Source organism: Chlorocebus sabaeus, chromosome 17 (assembly GCF_047675955.1).
Source record: "Chlorocebus sabaeus isolate Y175 chromosome 17, mChlSab1.0.hap1, whole genome shotgun sequence".
Taxonomy (NCBI): domain Eukaryota; kingdom Metazoa; phylum Chordata; class Mammalia; order Primates; family Cercopithecidae; genus Chlorocebus; species Chlorocebus sabaeus.
This window is the reverse complement of record NC_132920.1, coordinates 3,227,868-3,254,557: the sequence shown is the minus strand read 5'-3', so window position 1 is coordinate 3,254,557 and position 26,690 is coordinate 3,227,868. Positions and strand designations below refer to the sequence as shown.

Sequence of the window (26,690 nt, the reverse complement as noted above, 5' to 3'; positions counted from 1 at the left end):
ATCTACACAAAAATGTTTTCTCCTGCTTATAGTAGTCTATAAGCATCTACTATGATAATGAAGAACCTCATGCAATTTTGGCCTTGGCACCGTCTTTGTTTTTCTCAAGTAATGGGGTGTACATCGTTACTGCAGACATCCAGGAACGGGCACCAGTCTCAGCCCAGCAGAAACCTGAGGGACTTTACGATACCAGAGGAAGCTGTTGTTGCCGCAGCCAGAAGAATCTTGTAAAAAGGCAGCTCTGATCTTGTGACCATAAATCTTTCAAAGGCTCTCATTGCTTTTAGAATAAAGGCTTCCTGTGGATGGTCAGGTGCATAGTAGGGCCCCAGGGGTCCCTCTCAGCCCCGTCACCCGCCCCCATCTCACTTGTTCTGCCTATTTTGCTGAGCTGGTATCAGTTCCTTGAAAACCTTGCAATCTGTGTCATCACTGGACTTTAGCCAGAACACTGTCCTGTGACTTTTTCTCAGGGTGAAGTTTGCTCATAAAGTCCTCAGATGAGGTTGGTGCCACTTGTTCTAGGGATTTTCTTCTGACCCCTCACATCAGAGTCAGCGGCCCCTCCTCCGTGTGGCCGTAGCACTCTCCACTGTCCTAGTCGCAGAATCATAGCGCTCGTCACACTGACTCTGTGTTCAAAATGGTTTGGTTTTATTTAACCATGGAGCAGGTATAAAAATACTAATAAGATATATATTAGCTATAAAGGATTCTACAGTGTGCACGTTCATGTACTCAGTACCCAGCTTTGGTGCCTTTCAGGCACCCTAGGTGTCCCTCCCCAGTCCCACCCTCAAAGGAAAACCAGCCAAAATTTCGTGTTATTTGTGCCCTTGCTTTTCTTAATAATTTTACCTCATCTGTTAGTATGCATAAACAGTACATCATTTAGTTTTGCATTTTTAATAAGTCAAATCATATTACGTGTATTCCCCCGTACATTATCTTTCACTCAGCATTATTCCTGAGATGCCGCCTGTGTTGATCTTTATAGCTTTATCATTCGTTTCTTTGCTGTCTGAATATGCTACTATCATTTGGGCTGTCATGGCTTTTATACATCTCTGTATTCCTTCTCTTTTCCTTACACCCTCATCTTCACCCCAACACACGCTTTCAGTCTCCAAAAGGGTAGAGTTTATCTTGCTCGTTGTTATGTCTTAGGACCTGGCATAAGAAAATGTTTGTTAAATGAAGTGCATACCCTTTGGTCTGAGAGTCTGCCTGCAAACAATGAGTGAGTTTACCATTCCATGGCAGCAATGACCTTCTTTGACAAGAGCTCTTTCCTCCCCACACCTTCCCTGGCTATATTACGAGACTAGGGCTCAACAAACTTTCTCTGTAATGTCCCAGATGGCAAATATTTTCGGCTTTGCAGGCCATATGTTTTTTGCCACAGCTACTTAATCCTACCACTATAACATAAAGCAGCCATAGATGATGTGTAAACAAATGGGTGTTACAATAAAGCTTTATTTACAAAAGCAGGCAGTGGGCCAAATTTGTCCCATACGCTGTAGTTTGCCAACCTCTGCTCTAGATGACTCACCTGGTTGGAAGGAAGGACAACATTGCTACTAGGTCAGAGATGGGAAACTTTGATCACAGAGTCCAGGGGGACTCACCCAGTCTATTAATAGTACAGGCAAGGATAAAGCTGAGCTTGTGGTACCTCATAAGGCCATGAGGCAAAATAAAAGTCAAGGGAGAAAGGTAGCAATTTTCAGACGAGGGCGTGAGTGCATCTTAAGAGTCAGTATGTTATGCATTGTAGACTACATTACAAAGCCACAACTAAAAATACTACCATAAGATTTGAATTTTAGGCTGGGACAGAGTTTAGGTATTCATCTCACTGTCTTTCATTGGACGCTTTCTTCCCTGATTCATCTCCAGCATCTAAGGCTTGAGCCCGGCTGGCTATGCACACTGAGGACTAAGGGTTGGTGGCTCAACCCTGTCACTCTGTCAAGCATGCAGAATAGATTCTCATAGAGAAAATACTGACTTATCTTTGCTGAACTGAGAGAGCAGAGCAGCATCCTTGAAGAGCTCTAAGTACAAGTGGAGGGTTCACCTTCACTGAGTTATTCCCCCTATGTTAAAGCAGACTCCCTTGTCATCGTGACATCAGTGTAAGCGAGGTGGAACATTGCAGGGAAAGAGCACGGGCCTGGGGCAGACAGATGGGAATCTGGGTCACTCATAGTCTTCTCATTCTTTAAGCAGGGTACATGCCTGTCTCACAAAATCATCGTGAGGGATGTATCTTGCACATGGTGGCAGCAAATGAGTCTGAAAGGAGCATGGCTGAGGGAGACCAAGAGGATGCTGATAAGAGAAGGAACTAGGGACTTTACTGTGCACTGCCAGGCATTGTTCTAGCTCTTTTCTCCTCATTCCATTCTCACCATAAGCCTGTAAGAAATAAATTCCACTACTGTCCCCCTCACACAGATGGTAAATGGAGCAGAGAGAAGGCAGGGCGCTGGGCCAGGCTTGCTTGGCTAGAAGGCGGTAGAGCTGGGATTGGGAGCACAGCATGTCTGGCTGGAGAGTCCCCACGCTTCTCCGCACCATGGTTTATCATAGTGGCAATGCTGATATTTTAAGCCTGGCTGTTGTTAATTTTTATTGAGGACTGGTCCTGAAGCTCCTCACCACTGAGGCTACTCAGCCCCATTCTGCTGTCCTGTAGTTAGTTGATCCTGCCCAACCTATGGCAGAATAGACAAAAGGTGTCCTAGGGAAAGGTTCCTGAAAAAGATCAGAGTATAAAGTTGAAGACGGCTGAGCCCCCACCGTGCTACAGGTGCTGTGATTAGTAGGCAGATAGACCTCACTAAGGCAGGGTTCTCTTCCTCACCTCCCCACAGAGAGGCCCCAGTAGGCTGGGGAGATGTGGTGTCCCCATACCTGGCAGAGATAGCCATGGTAAGGGACTTCAGTTAGTCCTTTTGATGGTTCTTGGGCTCTGATGAAGGAGACACAGAAAGTGGCCTGGAGACATCCACCATTCCCCTAAGGACACAAAGCACCCAGGACGTGGTGTCAGTGCCTTCACATACGATGCATCTTTGACGCAGTTTCAAAATGTTGAAGAGATTTTAAAATGCCCATGAGGCTGGGCAGATCTGTGCGACTGATCCCGACCAATGAGCTGCGAGTGGAAGTGACCTGTCACTTCTGGGCTGGAGCATTCAGTTACCTGTGAGAGACCTGCTAGGCCTCCTGGACACCGGCCAGCAGCATTCACAATGGTGGCCCCTCCTTCAGCCTGCACCCCCATGTGACAATGACCAGCAGAGACCCACCAGCCCTCAGTAGGCCTGTAGTGTGAACAACAAACAAGCTGTTGACATTTTCAGCTGAGATTTTAAAAAGTTGTTTGTTACTTCAGAGCAACACAGCTTGTGGCTGATACACAAACTCACTGCAGTTTTCCCCGGTCCTTGCTAATAGCTTGATTTTTTAAAAAAATAAACTTGATGTGAGTTCGTAATAGCATGAAAGGATGTTAGGGTTGACTTTGGGTGTATAGAGTTTTGTAGAGACCAAATAGGAAGTTCCGAAATAGAGTCAGGTTTCACAGGACTTTGTACGTATTGATTTACATCTATCGGAGTGGCGAGCTTCATGATAATGTCAATAAATGTTTGATTCATTGGTCAGGCCATTGTTAGGCCACTCAGATGTACGGAAATACTATTAGCTGATGCATCCAAATTAGTTATTCCCTGGAATATTCTTCTTACCAATTCCTTATTATTGTGGTTTGAAATAGTTCAGCCTTATACTAGCATCTTATCCAACTATGTCAAGATAGGTTAGTCGAGGTGTTATAATTAAGGCTATCATTCCTGTTTACCCAAACTGATTCATTTCAGTTTCAAGCTTTCATCTAAATGTTTCTAAAGGCTTCTCACCTTGTTGAGTTTGGGTAAGCCACTCACCCCTATGCAGTCAGTGTTGTTCAGATATCAAGCGCTACTCTGGCTTAGAATTCATATTCTATTTTTTATGTCTTTAACAGAATGGGATTTCTCTACCCTTCACCCTCTAGCCCCCTCATCCCTCATTATTTTCTCACGTTTCCTCTCTTTATCTCTTCCACAGGCATGTGTACACATGTATGCATGCGCGCGCACGCACACACACACACACACACACACACACTCCTTTCTCTCCAAAGATTTAAACTGATCCTGTTCTAAGATCCCTGATACTGGGCAAATGTGTGCACAATATTTATCATCCCTAATGAACAAAACCACAGGAACCCTTTGAAGCCCCTGCTGGGAGCTGAGGGCAGCTCGTTGAGTAGTCGTCAGGTAACCTGAACGCGCCCCAGCTGCATGACTTCTGTTTGAATTGCATAAGTTTCTGCTTAAGCATGTGCTGCAAAGGTTTAGGTTTTCAACTTGTGTTCAAGGTGATACGAAGCGAGGGTAGACTTGGTGGAGAATTTTAGTATTGGTGGAAAGGAAAAACTGGCAGCATTTCAGTCCCTAAAAGGTCTGTTTGCCTTTCTCCTTCACTTAAGCTAAACTATCCAAAAAATGCTGTCTATCCTTCTCTCTGCCCAGCCTTGCACACCTCCCAAATCCCCTGGCTAAGCCCTGCAAGTGTAAAGCCTGGAATTTGCTGCGTGGTGTTTGATAGTTCTATGACAGTGTTCCGTAGCAGGAGATACACATCTCATTCTGGACAATGAGAAGCACACTCCAAACTTTATCAGGAGCATTACGTGGTTTTTTGAGTTCATAGATAGTCATTAAAAAGGTAGACCATTCCCTCAAAGAACTTCCAATGCAGCAGGTTTTTAAACTACTTTTACCAAGAGGAAAGAGCATATTTATTGGGGTGAAGCTGAAGTCCCACTGGTGGAGGAGAAGGACATTTTAGAACTGCTGCTATGGTCTAGACTGAACATCAGAGATGAGAACTTGTCTCAGAGACAGGCCAGGCATGGGAGAGAATCTCCAGAGAGCTCATTAAGGGCACCAGAATTACACTGTGGAGAAAACAGAGCAAAAAGGGGCAGGCTGGCAGGGAGGCCCAGACAACTCTCCCATAAAGACAGGTTTTGCCTGACCTGCAACTTAGAGCCCAGGCCACGATTCAGCTCCTCCTTCGTGTTAAAACCTGACACTGAGGCTGGGCAGTGGCTCATGCCTGTAATCCCAGCACTTTGGGAGGCTGAGGCAGGTGGATCACCTGAGGTCAGGAGTTCAAGACCAGCCTGTCCAACATGGTGAAACCCCATCTCTACTGAAAATACAAAAAATTAGCTGGGCGTGATGGTGTGCACCTGTAATCCCAGCTACTCAGGAGGCTGAGGCAAGAGAATCACTTGAACCCCAGAGGCAGAGGTTGCAGTGAGCTGAGATCATGCCATTGCACTCCAGCCTGGGCAACAAGAGCAAAACTCCGTCTCAAAAAAAAGAAAAAAAAAATCTGACACAGAGGGAGGTTCAGAGATGTGTCTAAGGCTGGACAGATGGTATCTGAGCCAGGGTGAGAACTCAGACCTCCAGTCTAATGCCCTTCAAGTACTGAAAGCCAGTCACAGTCGACAGATAAGAACCACATAAAATAGGAAAGGAAGTGATGGCTTTTCAAGGGAAACAGGCACCTGTTGCCTCGGTAGCAAAAGCAGCAATGGTTGCTTTGTAAAAAGTTTTAAAAATACCCCTCAAGTCTTTCAGGAGTAAGCGCTGCTACACGGGCTGAGGTCTGCAGGTGCTTCCACCCTTGTATTCCTAGGAGGACTGTCCTGGTTCTCACCCCCCATGCCAACGGACTTTGGGCCATGTTGACTTCTGGCCTCTCAGTGCGCCCACCTGACAAACACGGGCCCAGCTGGGAGGGAAAAGGACCAAAGGCTCCCAGGTCAGCTGAGCAAAACGTACAAAGTGTTCGGAGCCATTGGTGATATTAAATGTTAAACGCGGGCGTGTAGAAATCAGTCATGCGTGCCCTAGGTGTTCTTAGGTATGTGGCGTCGTGATGGTTTCTGGGTAAACAGATTTCATAACAACTGTCGTCCTGCCCGGCAGACACCTCGGGACTCCTGGGTGTCCTGTTCCCTGGAGGAATTGCTCTCAGGAGCTGTGAAACAGAAACATCCTCAGGCTGGCAGAACTGCTGATGCCTCAAATGCTCTGTTGTTCTTGTGGTGGCTTCTGGGCTGTGGAAGGGGCACGATCCCCTCGGCAGCGGCTGTTCTCTAGAGGAGCTGAGACTCCCTGTATAAGATGTAAGTACTCCCCTGCCAGGGCCACTGTGCTAGTGTCATTCCATCTGGGGATACTGTCAGTAGTCTCCTCACTCGTTTCCCCGCCTACAGCCTCTGCCTGGCCCAGTGCTGCTCTCGACTGCTCATTGTCTTTCTGTAGCACAGCCTGAGTCATGGATCTGCAGCCTAGACACGTTCAGTGCAAGACTTGGAGGGACACAGTTTACTCATCAGGTCCTGTGGATGCAGCTGCATGGGAGGGGAATGGCATTAAAGCCATAATGGTGCTTTCTGCCCTCACGCTGCCCACAGACTAGAGAGAGCACACACGTGGCACCCAGTCACTGCACCATTCAGGCACAGCAGGCTGGCCTGCCCAGCCAGAGGGTCCAGGAGACCTGGCGGAGGTCTGGCAGTCGGTGGTCTCTCTTAGCATTCATCCCACTGCTTTCCATCCGGTGTTCCCTCTGTTGACTCTCTCCGTTCCATCATTCCATCAGTAATCAGCAGCAATGCCCTTCTTTGGCAAGAGCCCTCTCCTCCCCACACCTTCCCTGGCTACAATACTAGACTAGGGCTCAGCAAACTTTTTCTGTAATGTCCCAGATGGTAAATATTTTAGGCTTTGCAGGCCATATGTTTTTTGTCACAACTACTTAATCCTGTCACCATAGCATAAAGCAGCCACAGATGATATGTAAACAAATAGGTATTACAATAAAGCTTTATTTACAAAAACAGGCAGTGGGCCAAATTTGTCCTACAGGCTATAGTTTGCCAACCTCTGCTCTAGATGACTCACCTGGTTGGAAGGAAGGACAGTATTGCTGCTGGATCAGAGATGGAGCTCTTCACCCAGCCCTTCCCCCAACACCTTTGTGTGGACCCTTTCCTCCATCTGAAATGCCCTTCTTCCCCCATCTGCCATTTGTATGGCTACATTCTGTCTGTTTCTCAGGGACCAACTCAGAAGGCCCTTTTTCTTGAAAGACCTTCTTCCCATCTCCCCCACCCTCCCAGCCAGGAGGCCAGCCTGACTCCCCAAACCCCTGCAGGACCTACTTCACTTTTGCCTTTCTTACGGGATGCCTTCTCACTCCAGCTAGTCTGTAAGATAAGCATCTGTCCTGTCCATTTTTGTCCAAATGACCTAACACAGTGAACTGTGCCTAAATACACTGAATGATATGTATTCGGCACTTAAAATGTTTGTAAAATAAGGGAATGGTGTAAGGATTGATGCAGGGTGGCTGAAAGTCTTTGGAAATTTAGGAGAAGGGAAAGAAAAGCATGAACTTTGAAAGACAGGAAAGTCTCCCTATGGAAGGAGGGACTCGAGAGGGAAGTATTTAGTTGGGCAAAAGGACAAGAAGGCACATTCTGGGGTGAAAGAGGCACAGAGCTACCGAAATGGGAGCTACAGGATGTTGGTGGGGGTAGGCAGAGGGGGAGGTGTGAGGTGATGGGGCAGTAGGGACTATAACCGAGCTCGGAAAGGTCACCTTCAGAGGAGGACAGTGGGAAGGTTTGCTTTGCTCCGTGATACAGAATCAGCTTCCTTTGGCTGAGGCACAGCAATGGGCAGATGCGTTGCTCAGATCAGACGGTGAAATGAAGAAGGAGGAGGAGGCAGCTGGGTATCCAGTCTTCTGTCTGGTTTCCCGCTAATGGATAGAGCTCTGCAATGACTGCACAATAAACCTTTTATTCTGAAGCCAGCATTGGTATTTACTGATATGCTTTTACTGGCACAGTTGTTTAATAAAATCTGCAGGATCTTTATTGCCTCAAAGGCAATGTGTTTTTCCAAAGAAACGTATATGGCCATAAAATATTCAAAAATGAAATATGGAAGAGGCTTCCTAATGCCTTCTAGAAATAGAATGGAAATACACATGGCACCAAATGAATTTATTTCTACTATTAAAATTCCTGATTTACCAACTACTTAAAAGGTAACTTCAAGTAAGCAGAATAGGCATGTGTTTTCCTCTGAGGGGAATATTTTAATAAGAACAGAGACAGTTGATAGATAGACATTTGTATCTGGATCTCTTCTTTCTGCCCCATTAAACCAGAAATTGGTCTTTGCCAGTAGTGACCATGTGTATGTGTCCACAGCAAGATGATTAACTGGAAGGGGGCCAATTGCGGAAGTGCTTATCCTGTCGTGTTTAATACCCACCTTATATATTCCACACAGATATACACATTAGAGGCTTTAAATCCCCTCCCTGGAGAGAGAGACTATACACAAAGCAGTAAATTACATCTACTGAAAATAGGTTGAGCAGTTTCTCCCCAGAACTCATATCCCTGCCTACAGTGATGGTCTCAGCACTAGCCCACTGGCCCGCATTATTCTGGCAATAAAGCTCACTGTAGTGCACCGCTAGCATAGAGAGCGAATGGTTTAGTTGGATGCATAACTGTGCTGAATATATTGAAAAGCAATTAGCTTCCTGAGGGTCAGTAGCTGATATTCCATTTCAAAACACAGAATGTCGTCAGATATAATCATGAGAATTCTTCAGACTCCACAGCAGTTTATAAGCAATATTTTGACAGGAGGTGGTTTGTTTTGAATCTGGGAGTACTGAAAATGTTAAATGATGAATAGAGGTGAATAAACCAACTATCAACTGGTTCATTTTTTTCATAGGCTTGTTTGTAATTTATTTCTGCTAATTTTTTTCTTCCTGTAGCTTATTGTCATTTAAAGGCTCACTTCTTATAACTATGGAGATGACTGTTTTCCTTTATGCATAATTTTGTGTGAAATAAAGAATGTGTTTGGAGTTTCTTCCAAGACATCCTTACCCCCATCATCAGCGCCATTATTCATTCAGTTTTCTGCATTTACTCTTCAAAGACCCCTGCCACTCTTAATTAGCTACCGGAGTCCATCAGTTTCCTCTTTAGAAATGGTTCTTAAAAACCACAGCCACCACTCAAACTCTAACCTAAATGTATTAGAATCCTAAAAGGGTAAAGTGGGAAAGAATGTCAGAGATGGTTCTCTGAGGTCTTACTTGGACAGATCTAGCACTGAAACTGCCTCCAGTTTTGGGTTTGGCCTGTCCCCAGGGCTGGCTGTGCTGCGTGACATTGTGCTGAGATTCCTGCAGCAGCTTGTCAGCTCCTTGCTCTGTTTCAGGGCTTCGGCCCAGCTAAGTCATCCCTCTTTTCTGCCCCCAGATTCATCTTCCCAAATCCTCACTTCCATTATGGTCACTTTCTTTCTCACTGGCTGCCAATTACTTGCAAACTTTTTAGCTTTTTTACTGAAGGGTCATCATAGTTTCAGCCCCCCCAGGTTCTCCAAACATGCCCTTTATTCCAGCCAGCCTTCTTTGGCTCCTCAACTTACCGCTGTCATCGCTGGCTCCAGCACTTCGCTCATGTTCTTCCCGTCATGTAGATTGCTTGTTTTCCCTTCTCACTCTCCAGGATTTACCTTTGGGATCCATCCTCCATGTGCTTCCTTCTGCCTATCATCACAGGCCTCCCAGTCCCCAGCTGGCATCCAACCGCTTGCCATGTGCATGGTGCGAGGGAGGGGACCCAAAGATGCACCAGGCTTGAGCCTGGACACACAGCTGAGAGCCCAACATGGACATTCAGACTTGCACACAAATCATTCTGGTGCTGGAGAGGATGTCATAAATGCTATTTTTAAAAAAGAAAAAGATGCAGTAAAGTTGGGCCTATGTTTATGCTAGTGCAGACCTCTCTCTATGTCCAGAGAAAGGCAGTACGATATAATGGTTGAGAAGTGAGATTTTGAAACCAGAGGATGTGTTGCTGATAACTAGCCTTGTGACCTTGGGCAGATACTTAACCTTTTTGTGTTTAGCTTCCTCGTCTATAAAGATGGAGATAACAAAAGTACCTGCCTCCCAAGGTTGCCATGAGGATTACTGGAGTTAATGTCAAAGTGCTTAGGATAGTGCCTGGCATGTAGTAGGCACCAGATAAATGTCCACTGGTAACTGTTACTGCCATCATCATCATCTCCATTGCTGCCTCCTTTACTGGACTGTAAGTTTCTGAAGGGCAGCGATCACAGTGTCACTGTCCCCTGAGCGTGTAATGGTTGCCTGGTCAACACTGAATGGAACGATAGATAACCTGCTATTGCTGCTGCTTCCTCCTCTTCCTCCTCCTCCTCCTCCTCCACCTCCTCCTTCTCTTCTTTCTTTTTCTTCTTCTTCTTTCTTCTCTTTTTCTTACCAGCTTCTTCTTCTTTTGATTTAGGATGGATATAGTCAGAGCCCTCCGCCTCTCCCCCAGGCCTTCCTATGCCTCACAAAGCACTACTCCAGAAGAACAGTATTCTAAAATGAATTGGCTGAGGATGGCTGTGTCAGGGGTCCCCAAGACCACCCCTGGGTTGGCTGAATAACTGGGAACCACAGCACTCAGCATATAGTTGTACGTGTAGCTATGATTTATTACAGCAAAAGGACACAGAGCAAAATCAGCAAAGGGGAAAAGCAGATGGGGCAAAGTCCAGAGGAAACCAGACACAAGCTTCTAAGAGCCCTCTCCCAGTGGAGTCACACAGGATGTGCTGACTTCCCCCGCATGGGACAGCACGTGTCCAGGATTGTCTACCGGGGAATCGCGCTAGAGACTTAGTGCCCAGGGGGTTTTGTGGGACTGGTCACACAGGCACAGGCTGCCTGGTGCATGCCAAAATCCCAGACTCCCAGAAGGAAAACAGATGCTTGGCATAATCCACATTGTTTGTGAGACATCTTAGGGAAGATTCGTTAGGAGATGGTGGGAACCCTTCTGGAATCCAACTTCCCAGATGCCAGCTGAGAGCCAGCCTCGCAAGCAGGTCTTCCTAAGGAGAGCAGCCTCAGAACTGCTGGGTTCATTCTTTCCTGCATGATAACATAGGCTGAAGGCACAGACTGGGCAACCTTTTGGCTAACTGGAGTTTTACAGGAAGAATCCTGACTCTCACTTAGCATATTTTAAGTATTTAATAAATGTTTGGTGATGAAATATAATGAAGAGAAAGAGAGATTTGAGATCAACATTGTGAAATAAAAACAAGTCAGAATTTGGAAGAGAATGTTAGCCTAGATTGTCCCATGACTTGCACACCCAGAGGCTCCATACCTAACGCCCAGGCTGTGCTCCCGCTCCCTGAGATGCTCATGGTCTCACCTGCTGCCCACAGCTGAGCTGGGAGGCTGCAGTCCGTGCTGAGGGCCCTGTGTGTGAGACACGAGGGGAGCCACAGTTTCCTCAGGCCACGACGCAGTACATGACCAAGCTCCAGGGTGGTCTCTGGCCCCTGAACTCCACAACCCACATGTGTTCCTTCCACACAAGACAGTAAAGCTTAAATGTAAGAAAGATGTCCCTGAGCTTCTCCTCATGCCCTACTCTGTCCACGTTATGTGCTATCAGCATCCACTCCCATTCTCCCTTCCCAGCACAGCCATCAGGAGGAACCTGCAGGCTTAGACCTTCCTGTGTCTTGCTACTTTTATTCCGTATTTTCGAGTCCCTGTTATCTGTTACTGCATTCATACCCCACTTTGAAACACCAGAGGGATGAGATTGACTGGCCCGGTGGTGGTCACCCTGTTTCAGACTTCCTTGCCCTTCCCTTGCATATTCAGAGTCCCAAGTGGTCCAGCCTCCTCACAGGAGTCTGTGCCCTTGAGGCAGAGCTCAGACCCTGGACTAGGTTGCCCAGGTTCACAGCCTCAGCACGGATGCTTCCTAGCTGTTTAAGCATGGGCCAGGAACTGCTCCTCAGTTTCCTCAACCGTACATTAGGGATGATGAGAGTACCTACCTCCTGGGATGGTTGTGGGATTAAAAAAGATACCATATTGTATTGATTCTAAGATGCATCCTCCAAAACACACATACTCTTGAGCATTTGTGAATCGGGATCTTACAGTCGATGCTGTGTCAGAGGTTAACTTGCAGCTTTTCCTTTCTCAGTGGTACATTCAGTAATGGTGCATCTTAAAATCGATGGCATCTTGGGTTAGATAAAATACTGTAAAAAGTAGGTAGCACTTAACACAGTGCCTGGCAGGAAATAAATATTCAGGAGGGTTAGTTGTTATTGCTGTATCAGTGTGGTTATCATCATCAAGGAAGGAGGTTAGCTAACGTTCAGTGTTTTCTGTGTTTCAGTATCTAATTCTTAGAACCCACAAGACAAAGATTTTTATCCCCATTTTACAGATGAGAAAACTGAGGTTCAGGAAGTTCAGGCAATTCCCCTCCACTCATAGAGCTGGTAAGGGGCAGGCCTGAGGGTCCATCCAGTAGTCTATGCCCCCGCCACTAGCCAAAGCGAGCTGCCTGTTTTCTTTGCTGCCTGGAAGCTATGAATGGTTTTTACATTTTTAAACAGTTGAGAAAAAAAATTAAAAGTTCAATGTTTTGTGACACATGAAAATTTAGGAAATTTCCATTTGAATGTCCACAAATAAAGTTTTATTAGAACACAGCCCTGGCAACCCTTCACTTAATATCGTCTATGGTGGCTTTTGCTTTCTAGCAGCAGACGCCATGTGGCCTGCAACACCTAAAATATTTGCCATTTGGCTTTTTTTCTGGAAAAGTTTGCAGATTTCTAGTCTAGCCCTTGGCACTCGGACTTGTGCCCATTTGAGGAAAGCAGCATCTTATTTATCTTATCTTCCACATGTGGTAGGCACTCAATAATTATTTGCTATAAGGACTTTCCATAATCACTTCTGAGTCTGAAAAGTAAATCTCAAGTCATGAAAGTTACCATGGCACCAGATAAACATCAAAATAAAATGTTCGTCAGCTCAAGGAGAGGAAAGTGAGGTGCAGAGGCTCCCCAAGACTCTTTTTCAAGTAAGTTCATATTCGTGTTGTGGTATCTCTTGGAGATTAAGTAAAATAAAGTGATTCTGAAGAACAAGGCCACGTCGCTGGTTGCAGCTGAACGGTAAATAAATCTCAGGTAGGAAATGTTTTCAGGAAATTGAACACTTAATAGTCCCTGCTTGTCAGCCCTTAGGCCTACTGTGCCGTGGTAGGACCAACGCAGGTGGCAGTGGGGCTCAGCTGTCAGATACCCCTCAGCAGGTCTGCAGAGAAGTGAGTCGTGATGTCCTGCCTTTGGAAGTCCTATTGGTTTTAAGAGATCAATCAAGTTATTGAAGCCAAACCACAATTGACGTTTTCTCTGCATTAAATGTTTGCAGGGGAAGCAGGTGTAGGCACACTCAAGGTCATCGTGAGGACTTGCTCAACTTGGAGTTTGAGCTGGCCTTGGGCACACAAGCCTGAGTCAGGTAAGAGGCAGTGAGGGGAGCCAGGAGCTCCCACCACTGCATGCTGAAGGGGCTGGGCACCAGCTGCCCCTCAGGCCACCTGGCCGCCACCTCAAGGGCGTGTGTGTATCTGTGGCTGCAGCAGCCTAAGAGCAGCAAAGCTGGCCGTTGCAGCACACCTGGAGGCTTTGTCTCTGGTGTGAGTGAGCCTTGCTTTCCATACCTGTGCAGAGAAAGCTTTGTACGAAGTGAGAACCAGGCGTGGGCCAGCTGCTGTTGGAAGGCATGTGCATCCCTGCTGCCCAGGTGAGCCTCGCAGTTCCTTGAAGACCCACAGTCACGGCTCTCCAAAGCTTGTTTTAAGCATTTTAGTTGTACTGTTAAATAATTTCCCTTTCAGTCATTTCCCACAGAAGCATAATTCTTAAAAGGTTTTTTGCCTTCCTATATATGGCTAACCTGTTTTTGTTTTTTAAAAGAAAATCCAAGGAAAAAAATAAATTTAGGGGAAAAAAAATCCCAGCCAGGAATTTGTTTAATAGAAATGTATATTCCAAAAAGTGAAATTCAGCTATTGTAGCTGATTTTCTAATAGTCAACCTGATAAAATTGGATCTATTTTCTTATAATTTGCCTCTTCCTCCAAAAAGAAAAGTGTGATGCTCAACAAATCTTAATTGTGGTTACAGCATACTGAGTTTTTGATTATTATTTTTTCTCTTGAATATGAAGATATACCTACATGTAAGAGAAATTTTCACAAGAAAAAATAGTCATGCTTAAGATTCATTGAAAACCATTTCTAAAACTGAAGCCATGTTTACATATGCATGTGCACGCACACATTCTAAGTATGAAGCATTTCAACAGTTTTTGACTTAAAATGCTTATGTGGACTAGTCCAGGGTCTCTACAAATGAGAACCTAAACATATGTTTATTCCATTACTTTTTTTTTTTTTTTTTTTTTTTTTTTTTTGAGATGGAGTCTCAGTCTGTCACGCAGGCTGGAGTACAGTGGAACAATCTTGGCTCATTGCAACCTCCACCTCCCAGGTTCAAGCCATTCTCCTGCCTCAGCCTCCTGAGTAGCTGGGATTACAGGTGCGTGCCACCACACCCAACTAATTTTTGTATTTTTAGTAGAGATAGGGTTTCACCATGTTGGCCAGGCTGGTCTCGAACTCCTCACCTCAGGTGATCCACCCTTCTTGGCCTCCCAAAATGCTGGGATTACAGGTGTGAGCCACCATGCCCTGCCTGTTCCATTACTTCTAATCAGTTATCCAAGGACTTTTAGAAAACATTTGTGGATGTGGATACTACCTTGAAGGGTTGGAGAAAAATTGTAAGGAGGTGGTGGTGACCTTTAGAATGCTAAGGCTGTAGTGCTTTTTGTGCCACCATTATTTTAATAGATTTAACTAGGCGAGCAGGGGACAAGAATTCACATGGTTGTTACCAGTTCCCTTCTACCCAGGAATGTCACCACATCTTTACACGAAATGCTTGAAGAAGACTAGAGGAATTATCAGCGAGGCTAAATTATTCATGAGAATATTAAGAAGGAAAAAGTATTTTCATAAAAAAAAAGTAAACCTCACACTGTAGTGACAGAATTAGGTTAAAAATAGAGCTGTCTCTGGGAAAGACCATCGAATTTGAATTAGCTCATCACTCTGAGCAATTCTGGTGGGTCAGCAGGTTCTTCCTTGCCATATAGTCATTTTTGTAGGTTTAAGTAAAAATAGGAACTGGTACCCAGCCTAAACAAGCTGCATAACGAACCCACTTTCCCGGCCACTCACATCTTGGGAAGAGGTTGCTGCTGCCTGGCCTGATAGGACTTCCTCTCCTGTTTGGCATCTCTACTAATGCTTGCTGTCTTTCCTTACTCATACTGTTCTTGCCCACCCCCATCCCTTTCACAGCTAATGATTCCCTGTTCTATTGGATTTCTTTTTTTTTTTGCATAACTTATTGCATTGGAGGATTTGTTTCCATTTCCCTGAGATCTTACAAATTAAATTGCCCATCCTTAACTTTTTCAGCTTTTCATCACCCTGACCCACTTTATGTTGAAATGTGGCCAATTTGACAGAAGTGAAAGCTCCTTCTAAGGCAGTACTTCTGAATCTTAGGAATATTTTTGGGTCAGAGACCCCCTTCCAGAATTTGATGGCCTCTACGGGTCCTTCCCCTGGAAAAGTGCACATCTCTTACACATACATGCACACATGCATAGAGTGTCACATAAAGTGACAGAGGCTCTGGTGTCCCTGAACACATTCATAGATCTCAGTGTGAAAATTACATGGCCAAGGAGCAGCTCGGGTTGAGCATGGGGTGCAAGGGCTTCGCAGGGAAACCTGGCCTGCGTCTTTGCCAGCACCGGGACCACGTGGAAGAACAGGGTGTGAGGGGCTGGAGGGGGGAACGTGTCCCCAAGATGCAGATGCTATCAAGCCCTTTGTCATGGAGGACCAAGGATGCAAATAAACCTTCTGTTTCCAGAAAACAGCATTTGTCCAAAAGGGTGGGAAACGAGCGGTTGTGACTTCCCAGCCCAAGGCCACTCTCCTTTGCTCTCTGCCTTCAGTCACCTTGACCTTGCTCAAGTCCGGCGATGGGTGCTGGGCCTCTCGGTCTGCTGGTGAAGACACAGAGAGATGGACATTTCTGAGTGAGGCTGAGACAGCAGAGAGGACTCAGTGCTCAGGAAAATGAGACTTGACCTAGTGAGAAAAGCACAGAGTCCAGTGTCGGGTTTTTCCCTGTACTAAGCAGAAGGAAACGTTGTTACTGATTTGGGTCCCAGTCAGGGCCACTGGGTGCGTTGATGGAGGCTGGTTCCTCTTTTATTTCATGTGACTAGTCTTTAAGTGCTAACAAATAGTTAGGAGTTCTTCCACATAGAAGCCACTGGAAAACCTCACCTAGAATTCACTCTAAGCCCTTCTGCCGCCCCTGTGAGCTGTGTGACTTTCGGCAACCTAACTGACGTCCCTCTGGCTCCTCATCTGTGCGATGGGAACTTGAGTGTTTTCCTCTCCGAACTGTAAAGTCGTGGAGTAGCTGCCTCGCCCCTTCTGTGTACTCTCTGAGACCCAGATGCATCTCAGTCCTGACCAGGCTGCCATATACCTGCACTGATTTTGGGGAGAATTAAGGAATGAGATACAGGCACTGCAGAAGCCTGTTCCTAGGGCAATGGGAGAACAACCCTGTAGGTGCCATCATCACATCCAGCTTGCTAGTGCCCAAGATGATGGCATATTGGAATAGACATTTCCCATTACACAGTAAAGCATGAGCAAAAAGACAGAGACGTTTTCAATGATGGCCAAAGAACAGGCTTTGAATACCCAACTAACTGAACCAGACTGACCCTTTACCCTGCCTCAAAAATTTGATTTCTGGACTGTTTTGGAAATGTACTTTGGCCTTCTACAGGCCATGAGACTGATACTCTTGCCACTAATGCAGTTATCACCTCAGGGAAGCAGAAAGCTCCAGGGAAAAGAGCATTCCTTTTAAAATACACACGCACTTCCCTCTAAAGGTTTGCTCGCAGATGTTTGGTGGAGACAGAAGGCATCTCCTCAGGGGCTGGCGGGGTGCTTGCCATGATTGATTGCCATGTTTGCACATAAGTAAGTTCTTGTTCATCTGCTCACTGCCTAAGACCTGGTGTTAATCCCCCCTGCCCTTCCTTCTGGAGGAAAATGATTTCTGCCGGGGGAGTTGAGTAACACTGACAAATACCAACTAAGTTTTCCTGTTGAGTGGAGGGTGGGGTGGGAGACAGGCCACTGCCTGAACTCGGTCTTACCCACCATTGCTAGGATCCTGCCTGTCCAAGGTTCATGGTGGCTTCTGCCGGGGATGAGGTTGGGAGGTGAATTATTAAGCTCTGTGCTGTAAGTCGCTCTCTGAGGCTGATATTTCGGACTGATGTTTAGCTTATGAGAGTGGTCTGTGAAGTTTTGTGAAATTCAGCAATCACATAGATCGCATAGAAGTATTGTCCACATGAGATAGCTTGAGTAGCAATAACTCAGGAATAGTCAGTTTGCACGTACTACTGGTGGTAAAAATACTAATAAAGTAAGAAGTGATTTGTTGAGTCAGGAACTGTACTAGGGACTGAGCATGCATTAACCCATCTCCCCACAACACTGTGAGTTAAATAATTAACACCATTTAACAGAGGAGAATACCATGGCTCACAAGGTGGACTAAGGCTACACAGCCCTAACATAGTGACATCATACCTCATACCCTTCTCTTTTCTTGTTTTTTCTTTTGAGACAGAGTCTCACTCTGTCACCCAGGCTGGAGTGCAGTAGTGTGATCTCAGCTCACTGCAACCTCCACCTCCCGGGTTCAAGTGATTCTCTTGCCTCAGCCTCTCTAGTAGCTGGGACTACAGATGTGTGCCACCACACCTGGCTAAAATTTTTTGTATTTTTAGTAGAGACAGGGTTTCACCATGTTAGCCAGGGTGGTCTCGATCTCCTGACCTCGTGATCCGCCCGCCTTGGCCTCCCAAAGTGCTGGGATTACAGGCATGAGCCGCCGCGCCCGGCCATACCCTTCTCTTTCTGGTGCTGACACCACACCCATGGTCCTTCCACCGTGTCTTCTGCTGTTGCATGATACCATGCACATTCCAACGCAGCATCATTACTGTGACAACTTAAACGATCCAGAGAGAAATTAAGTGAATAGCAGATAAGAAACTAACATGTCTTTGGTTAGCAAAGTATGTCAGCCAGAAGATAAAGTTTTCTGCTTTCCTTTTTCCTTCTGTTGCTGATGTTTCCAGTAGACTTAGTTTAAGGATGCATGCATTAGGGACATGATGACTATGTTTTTAATGTTTTAAAATTTTTAGGAGGAAAGACTGCACGTATGGTTCAGCCCTTGTCTATAGGAACAACAGAAAAGAATATTTTTTAGTAGGATTCTCCTGGAAAATCCAGGAGGATCATTTCCAGAGTTATAGGTCTAATTTGTTTTCTTTAGTGTTAGCTCTTTGCCAGAAACACTATTAAATAGAGAATGTGCTATACAAGGGCACCAGGTCTGCCCACTGCTTCATCCCCAGCACCTAAACGGTGGCACTCATTCAGTCTCGGCAAGACCAAGTGCCTGCCTGGACTGGATCTACAAGCCAGTATTTTAGGAAATTCTGTTCTGTGTCAAAGCAGCTTCACTGTAGTCTCCTCCTGTGTTTTCTCAAATTAAACAAAGAACAGAGGTCATGTCCGTCTGGAGCTAGGGCGTTTATGGGTTTTTTATTTTTATTTTTTATTTTTTTTGAGACAGGATCTCACTCTGTCACCCAGGCTGGAGTGCAATGGTGTGATCTCAGCTCACTGCAGCCTCCACCTCCCGGGTTCAAGTGCTTCTCCTGCCTCAGCCTCCCTAGTAGCTGGGGCTACAGGTGCGTGCAACCACGCTCGGCTAACTTTTTTTGTATTTTTAGTAGAGACAGGGTTTCACCATGTTGACTAGACTGATCTCCAACTCCTGACCTCAGGTGATCTGCCTGCCTCGGCCTCCCAAAGTGTTGTGATTACAGGCGTGAACCACTGCACCCAGCCATAGGGCAGTTTATTAGTTAATAAACTATACAGCAGACATCTGTGCCTCATTCTCTCTGCCCTTTAATGTCCCCTTGGCTCCCTGGGGCTCAGATCATTCCAGGGACCTCTGCCCTTTTTTGCCGTCCCCCTACCCCCTGTCCACTGCACTGCCAGAGTGAGCTTTCCAAACCCAAACCCATTGCATCACTCTTCAGCTTCATGTCCACTCAGCTGCTCTGACTGTCCCCAGGCCAGATTCCAAGTCTTAGCCCCCACGTCCCGGATGGTGGACAACACCAGCTTATCTCCCGCCACTCTCCGTGCTGTGCTTCTCCTGTCAGGTGCCTCCTGCTCCTGTGTGGCTGCCTCAGCTGGGAGCGAACTGTCCCCTCCAGCTGCGCCCTGCATGCGTGAGACCTCTCGCTGAGCCTGGAAACACAGCGATAGGATCACTTCCCTATGCCCCCCTCACCTCTGTGTTGAATTTACATGCCTCCTATGTGACCTCATCACATGGTGTGAGCAGGGCACCTGGGCCAGGTGTGACCTCATCACATGGTGTGACCAGGGAGCCTGCACTTGGTGTGACCTCACTTTTTTTTTTTAAAGAAGGGAATGATTTTTTTTTTTTTTAAGGAGGGAACAAATATAAAAACTCTTTGTCCTAGAGTCAGAAAACCTAGGCTCAGGTCCTAAAGTTGAGGCTTTCTTAGCTCTGGAACTTTGAGTAATTTACTGTAGAGAGCTGATGTTGGTTCCTTGAAGTATAACATGGGAATTGTGCCTATTATGTCTTACCTAGTTGCCATGAAAATCGAATGCACTCATATGCATGGAGAGGTTTTAGAAGCTATAAAACGCTGTCACGTGTTTGGTGGCACCATAAGAACAGTTAGTGTTAATTTCCAAGCAATACAATATTGCATATTTGTGTGCAGATAATGAACTTTCTACTACCTTTGACTCATCCCAAAGAGGTTCGTGCAAGTGCCCCGGGAGAGAGGGAAGGCAAAAGCTATATTGGGTAAGATGCCCAAATGTCAGACCGTGCCAGAGCTTTCTGTTGTGTGGGCCCATGGGCCAGGCCAGATAAAGTCAGTACCGTTTGGGGCCACCAGCTACACCCAAATGTCCTTCATGCCTTTACCATGCCCAGAGGCAACTCATGCCTGTGAGGATCGGCCAGTCCCTGGCTCTGCTCTATGTCCTGTCTCCTTTTGGAATGTAGAGCTAGTGCCCCAGAGAGTACCAGGACGGGGGCAGGGGCGCCAGAGTAGAGTAGATGGTTGAGCAGAGGCCAAGGAGGCAGCTCCCACCACCGCCCCAGAAAAGTACCCCCTTTTCTCTCCAGAATGTGGCAGTGGTTGAAGCCAGGGAGGACCAGGCTGGAACGCAGTGCTTTTTCCTTTATGGGGTGGCATTGTCCTCTGGAGAATCGCAAGCAGGCACCTTAGTGCTGAAGGTGCTGTGTCCTAGTTTGGGTGTGACCGCCAGGTGCCCATACTGGGCCCAGGGCCGGCCACGGGCAGCAGCCTATCACATCAAGGTGAGCAGCAGGCCACGGGTGGGGGCAAAGCCCATGACCCATATCCCTGCTCATTCCTTTCCATCCCCTCCCCTTCTCCCTCACAGCCTCTCCTCAGCCTGTCCTGGGGCATTACAGTCCCCCAAGGAGGAAGCCTGGGCCTGTCTTAGGTCCTGTTCTGGTGGTGGCCTGGCCCCTGGGACAGAGCCCTACAGACCATTGCTGACCATTCAATCCTGCTGTGGCACATACGCTGTGCTACCGGAGCTCACCCATGCTGCTGCGCCTGGTGAGGACAGGCCAGCCAGGGCTTCAGGAAGAGAAAACTGACTTTGGTGGAGGGGAGACCCAACTGCTTTTGTATTTTGTGTTCATTTAAAATGGCAAAGACATAAGTCACAAAAAAACATGCCCCTGCCTAAGCGTGCTATGCCTCACGTCCCAGTTGAGTGGAGAGCCCGTTTCTGACACTCATCAGAAGTTGCAGGCAGGGCTGCGGGATGTCCTGGGGTGCAATGAAGGGTCCTGGGTAGATGTTCTCAGGCAGGGGCATCACCTGCTATAGGCACAGGGGCCGGGCTGCCTGGGCTGGCTGTGGTGGGCACAGACCCAGCCAGGGTGGCCAGCTTCCAAAGAAGTAGGGTCAGCAGGACACTCACGTGGTGATAGGATGCTGTGCCTGCCGAGTGCTGAGCAGGTCAAGCGGGAATGCAAATCCAAACTCTCTTCCTCGGGCTCTGAGCAGTCTGGAGTTGAAAGGCTGTTAATTGGCCAAGCCTATTTAATATTTCATTCACGCACACATGGAAACAAAGAGGCGGTCATGGCAAAAGCTGGCACAGGACATTCCCCTGTCCCCACCACCCCATTCCCCTTGCCCTCGAAATCTTTATTCGATGGTCCTTGATATCTGCATTTCATTCATGCTTCCTCTCCTGGGTCCTGGAGGTCTGCATGCTTCTGGGACCTGCAGCCTTTCTCCATGAGAAGAGCGGGGCTCTGGTTCTCCCAGCCTCACTCTGTGTGGTGGAGACACGGAGAGGCCAGATTTGTAGATGGCATCTTGGGGGTTCTGCCTGGCCCCAAAGTTCCATTCTTGTGTTGCCTTGCTAAAGAGATGGGACGGGGGCTTTGCTGTGCTCATTAATCTCAATCCCATGGAGCCCAGGGCCATGGAGAGATCCCAGAAAGGTCATGGCGTTTGCCTGGGTAACAACTGCTTGGTTCAGGAAACAGTATCCTTGGTGGGTGCTTCAATCCCTGATTAAAATGCATGCTAATTTTTATAAAGTTTGCTTTAAAAAAAAAAACAACAACTTTATTTTTCCCTAGAGGACCTCCCAGAGCCTTTAGTTTGCTGACAAGCACATGAATCTGAAGGGAAGGTGTGTAGAATGACCTAATGGGTTTCCTCTGTGTTTCTACAGCCCTTGTGTGCACTCTGGCGTGACCATCAGCACGTGGCAGTGTGGTGTTGGATTTGGAGTATTTTCCATGCCTGATTGTAAATCCCTCAGAGTGGGGACCGTGTCTTTATCTCCCTAGGTCCTAGCATGAGAACGTGTTTCCCGCCTTACCGGTGTTCCAGGCGTGGATGCCTTTGCGATCTGTTGAGATGGCCTCATGTTTCTTCTTGCCCCAACAATGTGATTCAGCAAAAAGACAGCCGGGTAACAGATGCATGGAGCAGTTTTTCTTGGATCCCATGGGGCTTACTGCGTTGAGACTGGGCTTTCGAGTCTGAATTCAGATGAGAGTGAAGCATTGCTGATGCAGAGAGACTAATGGGCCCAGCCGCTTGTCCTTTGTAAAACTAGGGACAGAAGCTAAGTCTGGAGACTCGAACCCCAGAGTTTTAGAGATATAACTGATGGCAGGCAGGTCGCTGTTCTTCTGGGACCCCAGCCTTTGTGGCCTTTCGCAGCAGCTGAACTTTGGGCCCCTCTCTGTGTGACATCCTGCTCCTAACCTGGCCACACCATGCTGCTTGAGGCAGCCACAGCCTGAGCCAGGACAGCTCTCGAGAGAGGAGAACAGGCTGTGGGATGAATTGCCATGGCCACAGATGGAAGGGACCCAACTCCTTAAAAAATAAGAGTGATATAGGAGTCTTTAAGCTTCTCTAAAGGGAGGGCAGGACTTTGGGGTCCCCATGTCCCTCTTATTGAAGCACATTTTCCTCTCTCTTTTTTTTCAGTAGAAAGACGGTCGAGGGGATGTATTCTGTGTGACGCTGCTACAGGCTCCTTTGGGGGAGAAACCCTGATCTAAGTCACAGCTGGCTGGGGTCTTAAGTCCTTGAACAATTTAACGTGGGGTCAGGCATAAAATGGGAGGGGGTAGAAATAGAAAATATACAAACAACAGGAATATAAAATGTGGGACACTTTCTGTGGCCTGGACGTCCCTGCTGCCTCGAGTTCCCCGCAGCTGCTGATGCTCACTAGCATCTCTTGTCACCCCAGGACCCGCTCTGACCTGTTCCTGCTGCACCCGTTCCCCACCCCAGCATCTTTGCCTGAAGGAAGGCTTTGTCCAATCCTGTTCCCACCCTGGATGACCACGCCACCTGTGGGCCTGCCTGGCCGGATGCAGGTCTCCATCAGAGGGGCCTGTCTGCATGGGGGTGCCTACACATCTGTCATGTCGACATCACTGAGGACCCCTTAGGGGCTCAGGCCAGCTCGTGGGCCTCTTTGTCTCCTAAAGAACTGGGACAGTATCTGGGGCTTAGATGTGCAGTCAACATAGCAGTAAGTGACCAGAAATACAGAGATGTGTGGACTAAGACTGTTGAGGTTGACTTGGATGTGTGCAAAGGCCCCGAAGTGACCTCCCTCCACTGTTGAGCCGTTGCCTGAAACCCGACTATGAGAATGCAGTTCTGTATTTTAAGGCACATGAGACAAATGCCCCCAAGGATGGTAATGCAGTGAGCTCTGTGACTCACCCCACCTCCTGGTGATTGAGCTTATCTGATCCTCCTGAGTTTAAGGATCCTTGGGTGGATGGGTGGGCGGGGCACAGCTGAGGCCAGAGCTCTCAAAGGCCAATACTACGGACTTGCCTTTTTTGTTGTTGTTTTATTTGGAGGGGGTGTTTGTTTTATCATGGTAAAATAAACACAACATAAAAGTTACCATTTTAACTATTTTTAATCGTACCTTTCAGTAGCAGTAAGTAATTCTCATTTTTACACAGCCATCACCACCCTTCATCTCTAGAGGTCTTTTCATCTTCCCAAACTGAAATTCTGTCCCCAATAAACACCCCCCATTCCCATCCCCTAGTCCCAAGCAGCCACCCTTCTACTTTCTGTTTCTATGAATTTGACTACCTAAGAACCTATTTAAGTGGATCATGCAATATTTGTCCTTTTGTGATTGGCTTACGTCACGTAGCATACATAATGTCTTCAGCACAAAAAAAGAGTGAAAATTAGAAAAAAGAAAAAATGCTTCCTACAGTCTTGGCAGCACTTGTTATTTTCTGTTTGTTTGACAGCGGCCACCATCCTGATGGACGTGAAGGGGTACCACATTGTCGCTATGACGTACATTGCCCCGATGACGGTGATGCTGAGCACGTTTCCATGTGCTTCTTGGCCATCTGTATGTCCTCTTCAGTTTTTGTTTTGTTTTAAACTTGCATTCAGATGGATAGTTACATGTGTGACCTGAGAAGAACCACTCAGTGATGAAGAATAAATGTGGCAACACCAGCTAGCATAGCTTAGCAGCATCTGTTATCTGCCTGAGGGCGGTGAATTCCCAGTGAGACGCTCATTCTAGTACTGTCCTACAATGAAATGAGTCTCAGCTGGCGTGTTCCTCACTCTCCTTCTCAGTGCCCATCTTTTGCTTAGTTGAAATGATCTGTGATTCTGGATGCAGCCTGTGTTGTTCTGGACTGTCTCTGTGTTGCGCTAAATTAATAAAGGAGCTTTCATTTTTGCAGTTATGTATTTTGAACTCCCTGTTCTCTCTTCATCCTGAATGACTGAGACGTGATTAGACATTGGCAGAGCGCACCTGACATGGCGCTGATGTGGAAATGCAATGGGCGGCAGCTCAGGGTGCAGACACCACCCAGGATGCTGTGCCGAGGGGAACCAGGGCTTCCCTTTGGAATGGCAAAGGCTCCCACCATCCCTCCAGCCCCTGATGGCAGATCCCTTCTCACTTCTTCCTCACTGGAGCTGTGGCTCCTTCTGGTGTTTTCCCTGGGTGGATGAAACAAAAACTCTCCTGGGGCCTTTTATTTTATTTTATTTTATTTTATTTTATCTTATCTTATTTTATTTTATTTGTGGTAAGAACATTTAACATGAGACCTACCCTCTTAACATATTTTTAAAGTGTATAGCACAGTATTGTGAGCTATAGGCACAATGTGTGTAGCAGAGTTCCAGAGCTTCTTCATCTCGCTTGACTGAAACTTGATTCTCGTTGACTAGCAACTCCCCACGTCTCCCTCCCTCTACTCCCTGGCAACCATCATCCCACTCTTCGATTTTCTGAATTTGCCTATTTTTACATGCCTCACGTAAGTGGAATCATGTAGTATTTGTCCTTCTGTGACTGGCTTATTTCACTTAACATAATTCCTCCAAGTTCACCCACGTTGTCGTATGTGTCAGAATTTCATTCGTTTTTAAGCGGAATCATATTCCGTTGTATTTCTCACTGTGTTTTGTGTGTCCATTCACCCATAAGTGGACCCCTGCACGTTGTTTCCATACCTTGGCTATTGTGGATAACGCTGCAGTGAACATGGGAGCGCTCACCTCAAGTGCTTTGAGATCCTAATTTCAGTTCTTTTGGATAAGTACCCGGAAGTAGAACCACTGGATCACATGGCAGTTCTAGTTTTAGTTTTTTGAGGAACAGCCGTACTGTTTTCCATAATGGCTGCGGCATTTTTGCATCCCTACCAACAGTGTTTAAAGGTTCCAGTTTCTCTCCATCCCGGAGACTTGATACTGAGAACCTAACCTGTCTAGCCCCTTCTGCACTGGCCGCCTTTGCAAGAGCTGGTTGCCTCTCTGAAAACTCTCCTCCCAGGACGCTTCCCTTCCCCTCACCCACAGGGCAGGGCAGTCCTACTTACTTTTCCCTTAAGGGAAAATCCAAATGCTGCCTCTTTGGTGAAGTCTTCTCCAGGCCTCTTCCCTTTCTTTGCATTCCTGCAGCACAGGACCCCATCTGTGTCTTACAGGCGCGTGTCTCTTCCATCAGACTGTGAGCCCCTTGAGGCCGGTGGTGTGGCTTCATCATGGCATCTCCTGTGGCATGGTGCTAACTCATCCTCCTTGCTGAATAAGTGAATGAAATGCATTCATTATGCACAGCCTCCTTCTGTTTTCCATGATTTGTCATTATTCAGTGTTTTCTGTGAACCAGGAGCTGGGCATGGCTTGTTAAGTAAAGACACAGTCCCTAAACTAAGGAGCTTTCAGGTTGGTAAGCAGAAAGGGAAATTCTACATTTTTTATGGCAAGCTTTTAGACATCTTTTTGATATTTAGAATGAAGTCAACACAGTCGATGTAGTCCAATTCTGGAAATCATTTAAGACCTGCGCCTGATTCAGCAGGTAGAAAGCCAGGAAGAGCACACCTACTTTGTATTTGCAGTCCTTTCCTCATGCTACTTGATAAGGGAATTAATCCCTTATCATACTATTGCTGAGCCACACCCCCATTTAAAAATAAAAATGAGGAAAGCTGTCTGGATAATTATTAGCAAAGACTTTACAGAGGCTGGGATGAGTCCTCCAGCCGGTTGTTTGCACTGGGAGTTTTATAGTGTACTTGACCTTTGCTTAAGGTAAGGGAGTTTGTTTGGCAAAAACAACGATAAATATTCCCATGGCATTGGAATCCTGCTGGATTTCTGAGACTCTGGGAATGCAGATGTGGGCACTGGAGTAAATGTGAGCATTTCATTACAGTGCCTGCCTTGTTTTGGGGTTTTTTGGTTCTGTTTTGGTTTTCTCTTCCGGGCTGTATTGCTAGGTTTACTGCTTTAAAATTGTCTTT

The 26,690-nt window shown here is 46.7% G+C and overlaps 1 protein-coding gene across 5 annotated transcripts in view; it reads left to right on the top strand.

Annotated features, from left to right (window-relative positions):
• The window catches only part of SLC22A23 (solute carrier family 22 member 23), a 191,832-nt gene that overhangs the window by 75,230 nt on the left and 89,912 nt on the right, over nt 1-26,690 (top strand). The window contains exon 3 of one of the 5 annotated variants that reach the window (XM_073005628.1): nt 24,156-24,887. The exons of 3 other annotated variants lie outside the window; for them this stretch is intronic. In XM_073005628.1, the coding sequence (XP_072861729.1) occupies nt 24,156-24,294 (139 nt within the window). In that variant the 3' untranslated portion in view covers nt 24,295-24,887. Of the gene's footprint in view, nt 1-24,155; nt 24,888-26,690 lie in introns of those variants that run through there. One more of the 5 variants, XM_038005558.2, reaches the window with a different exon arrangement.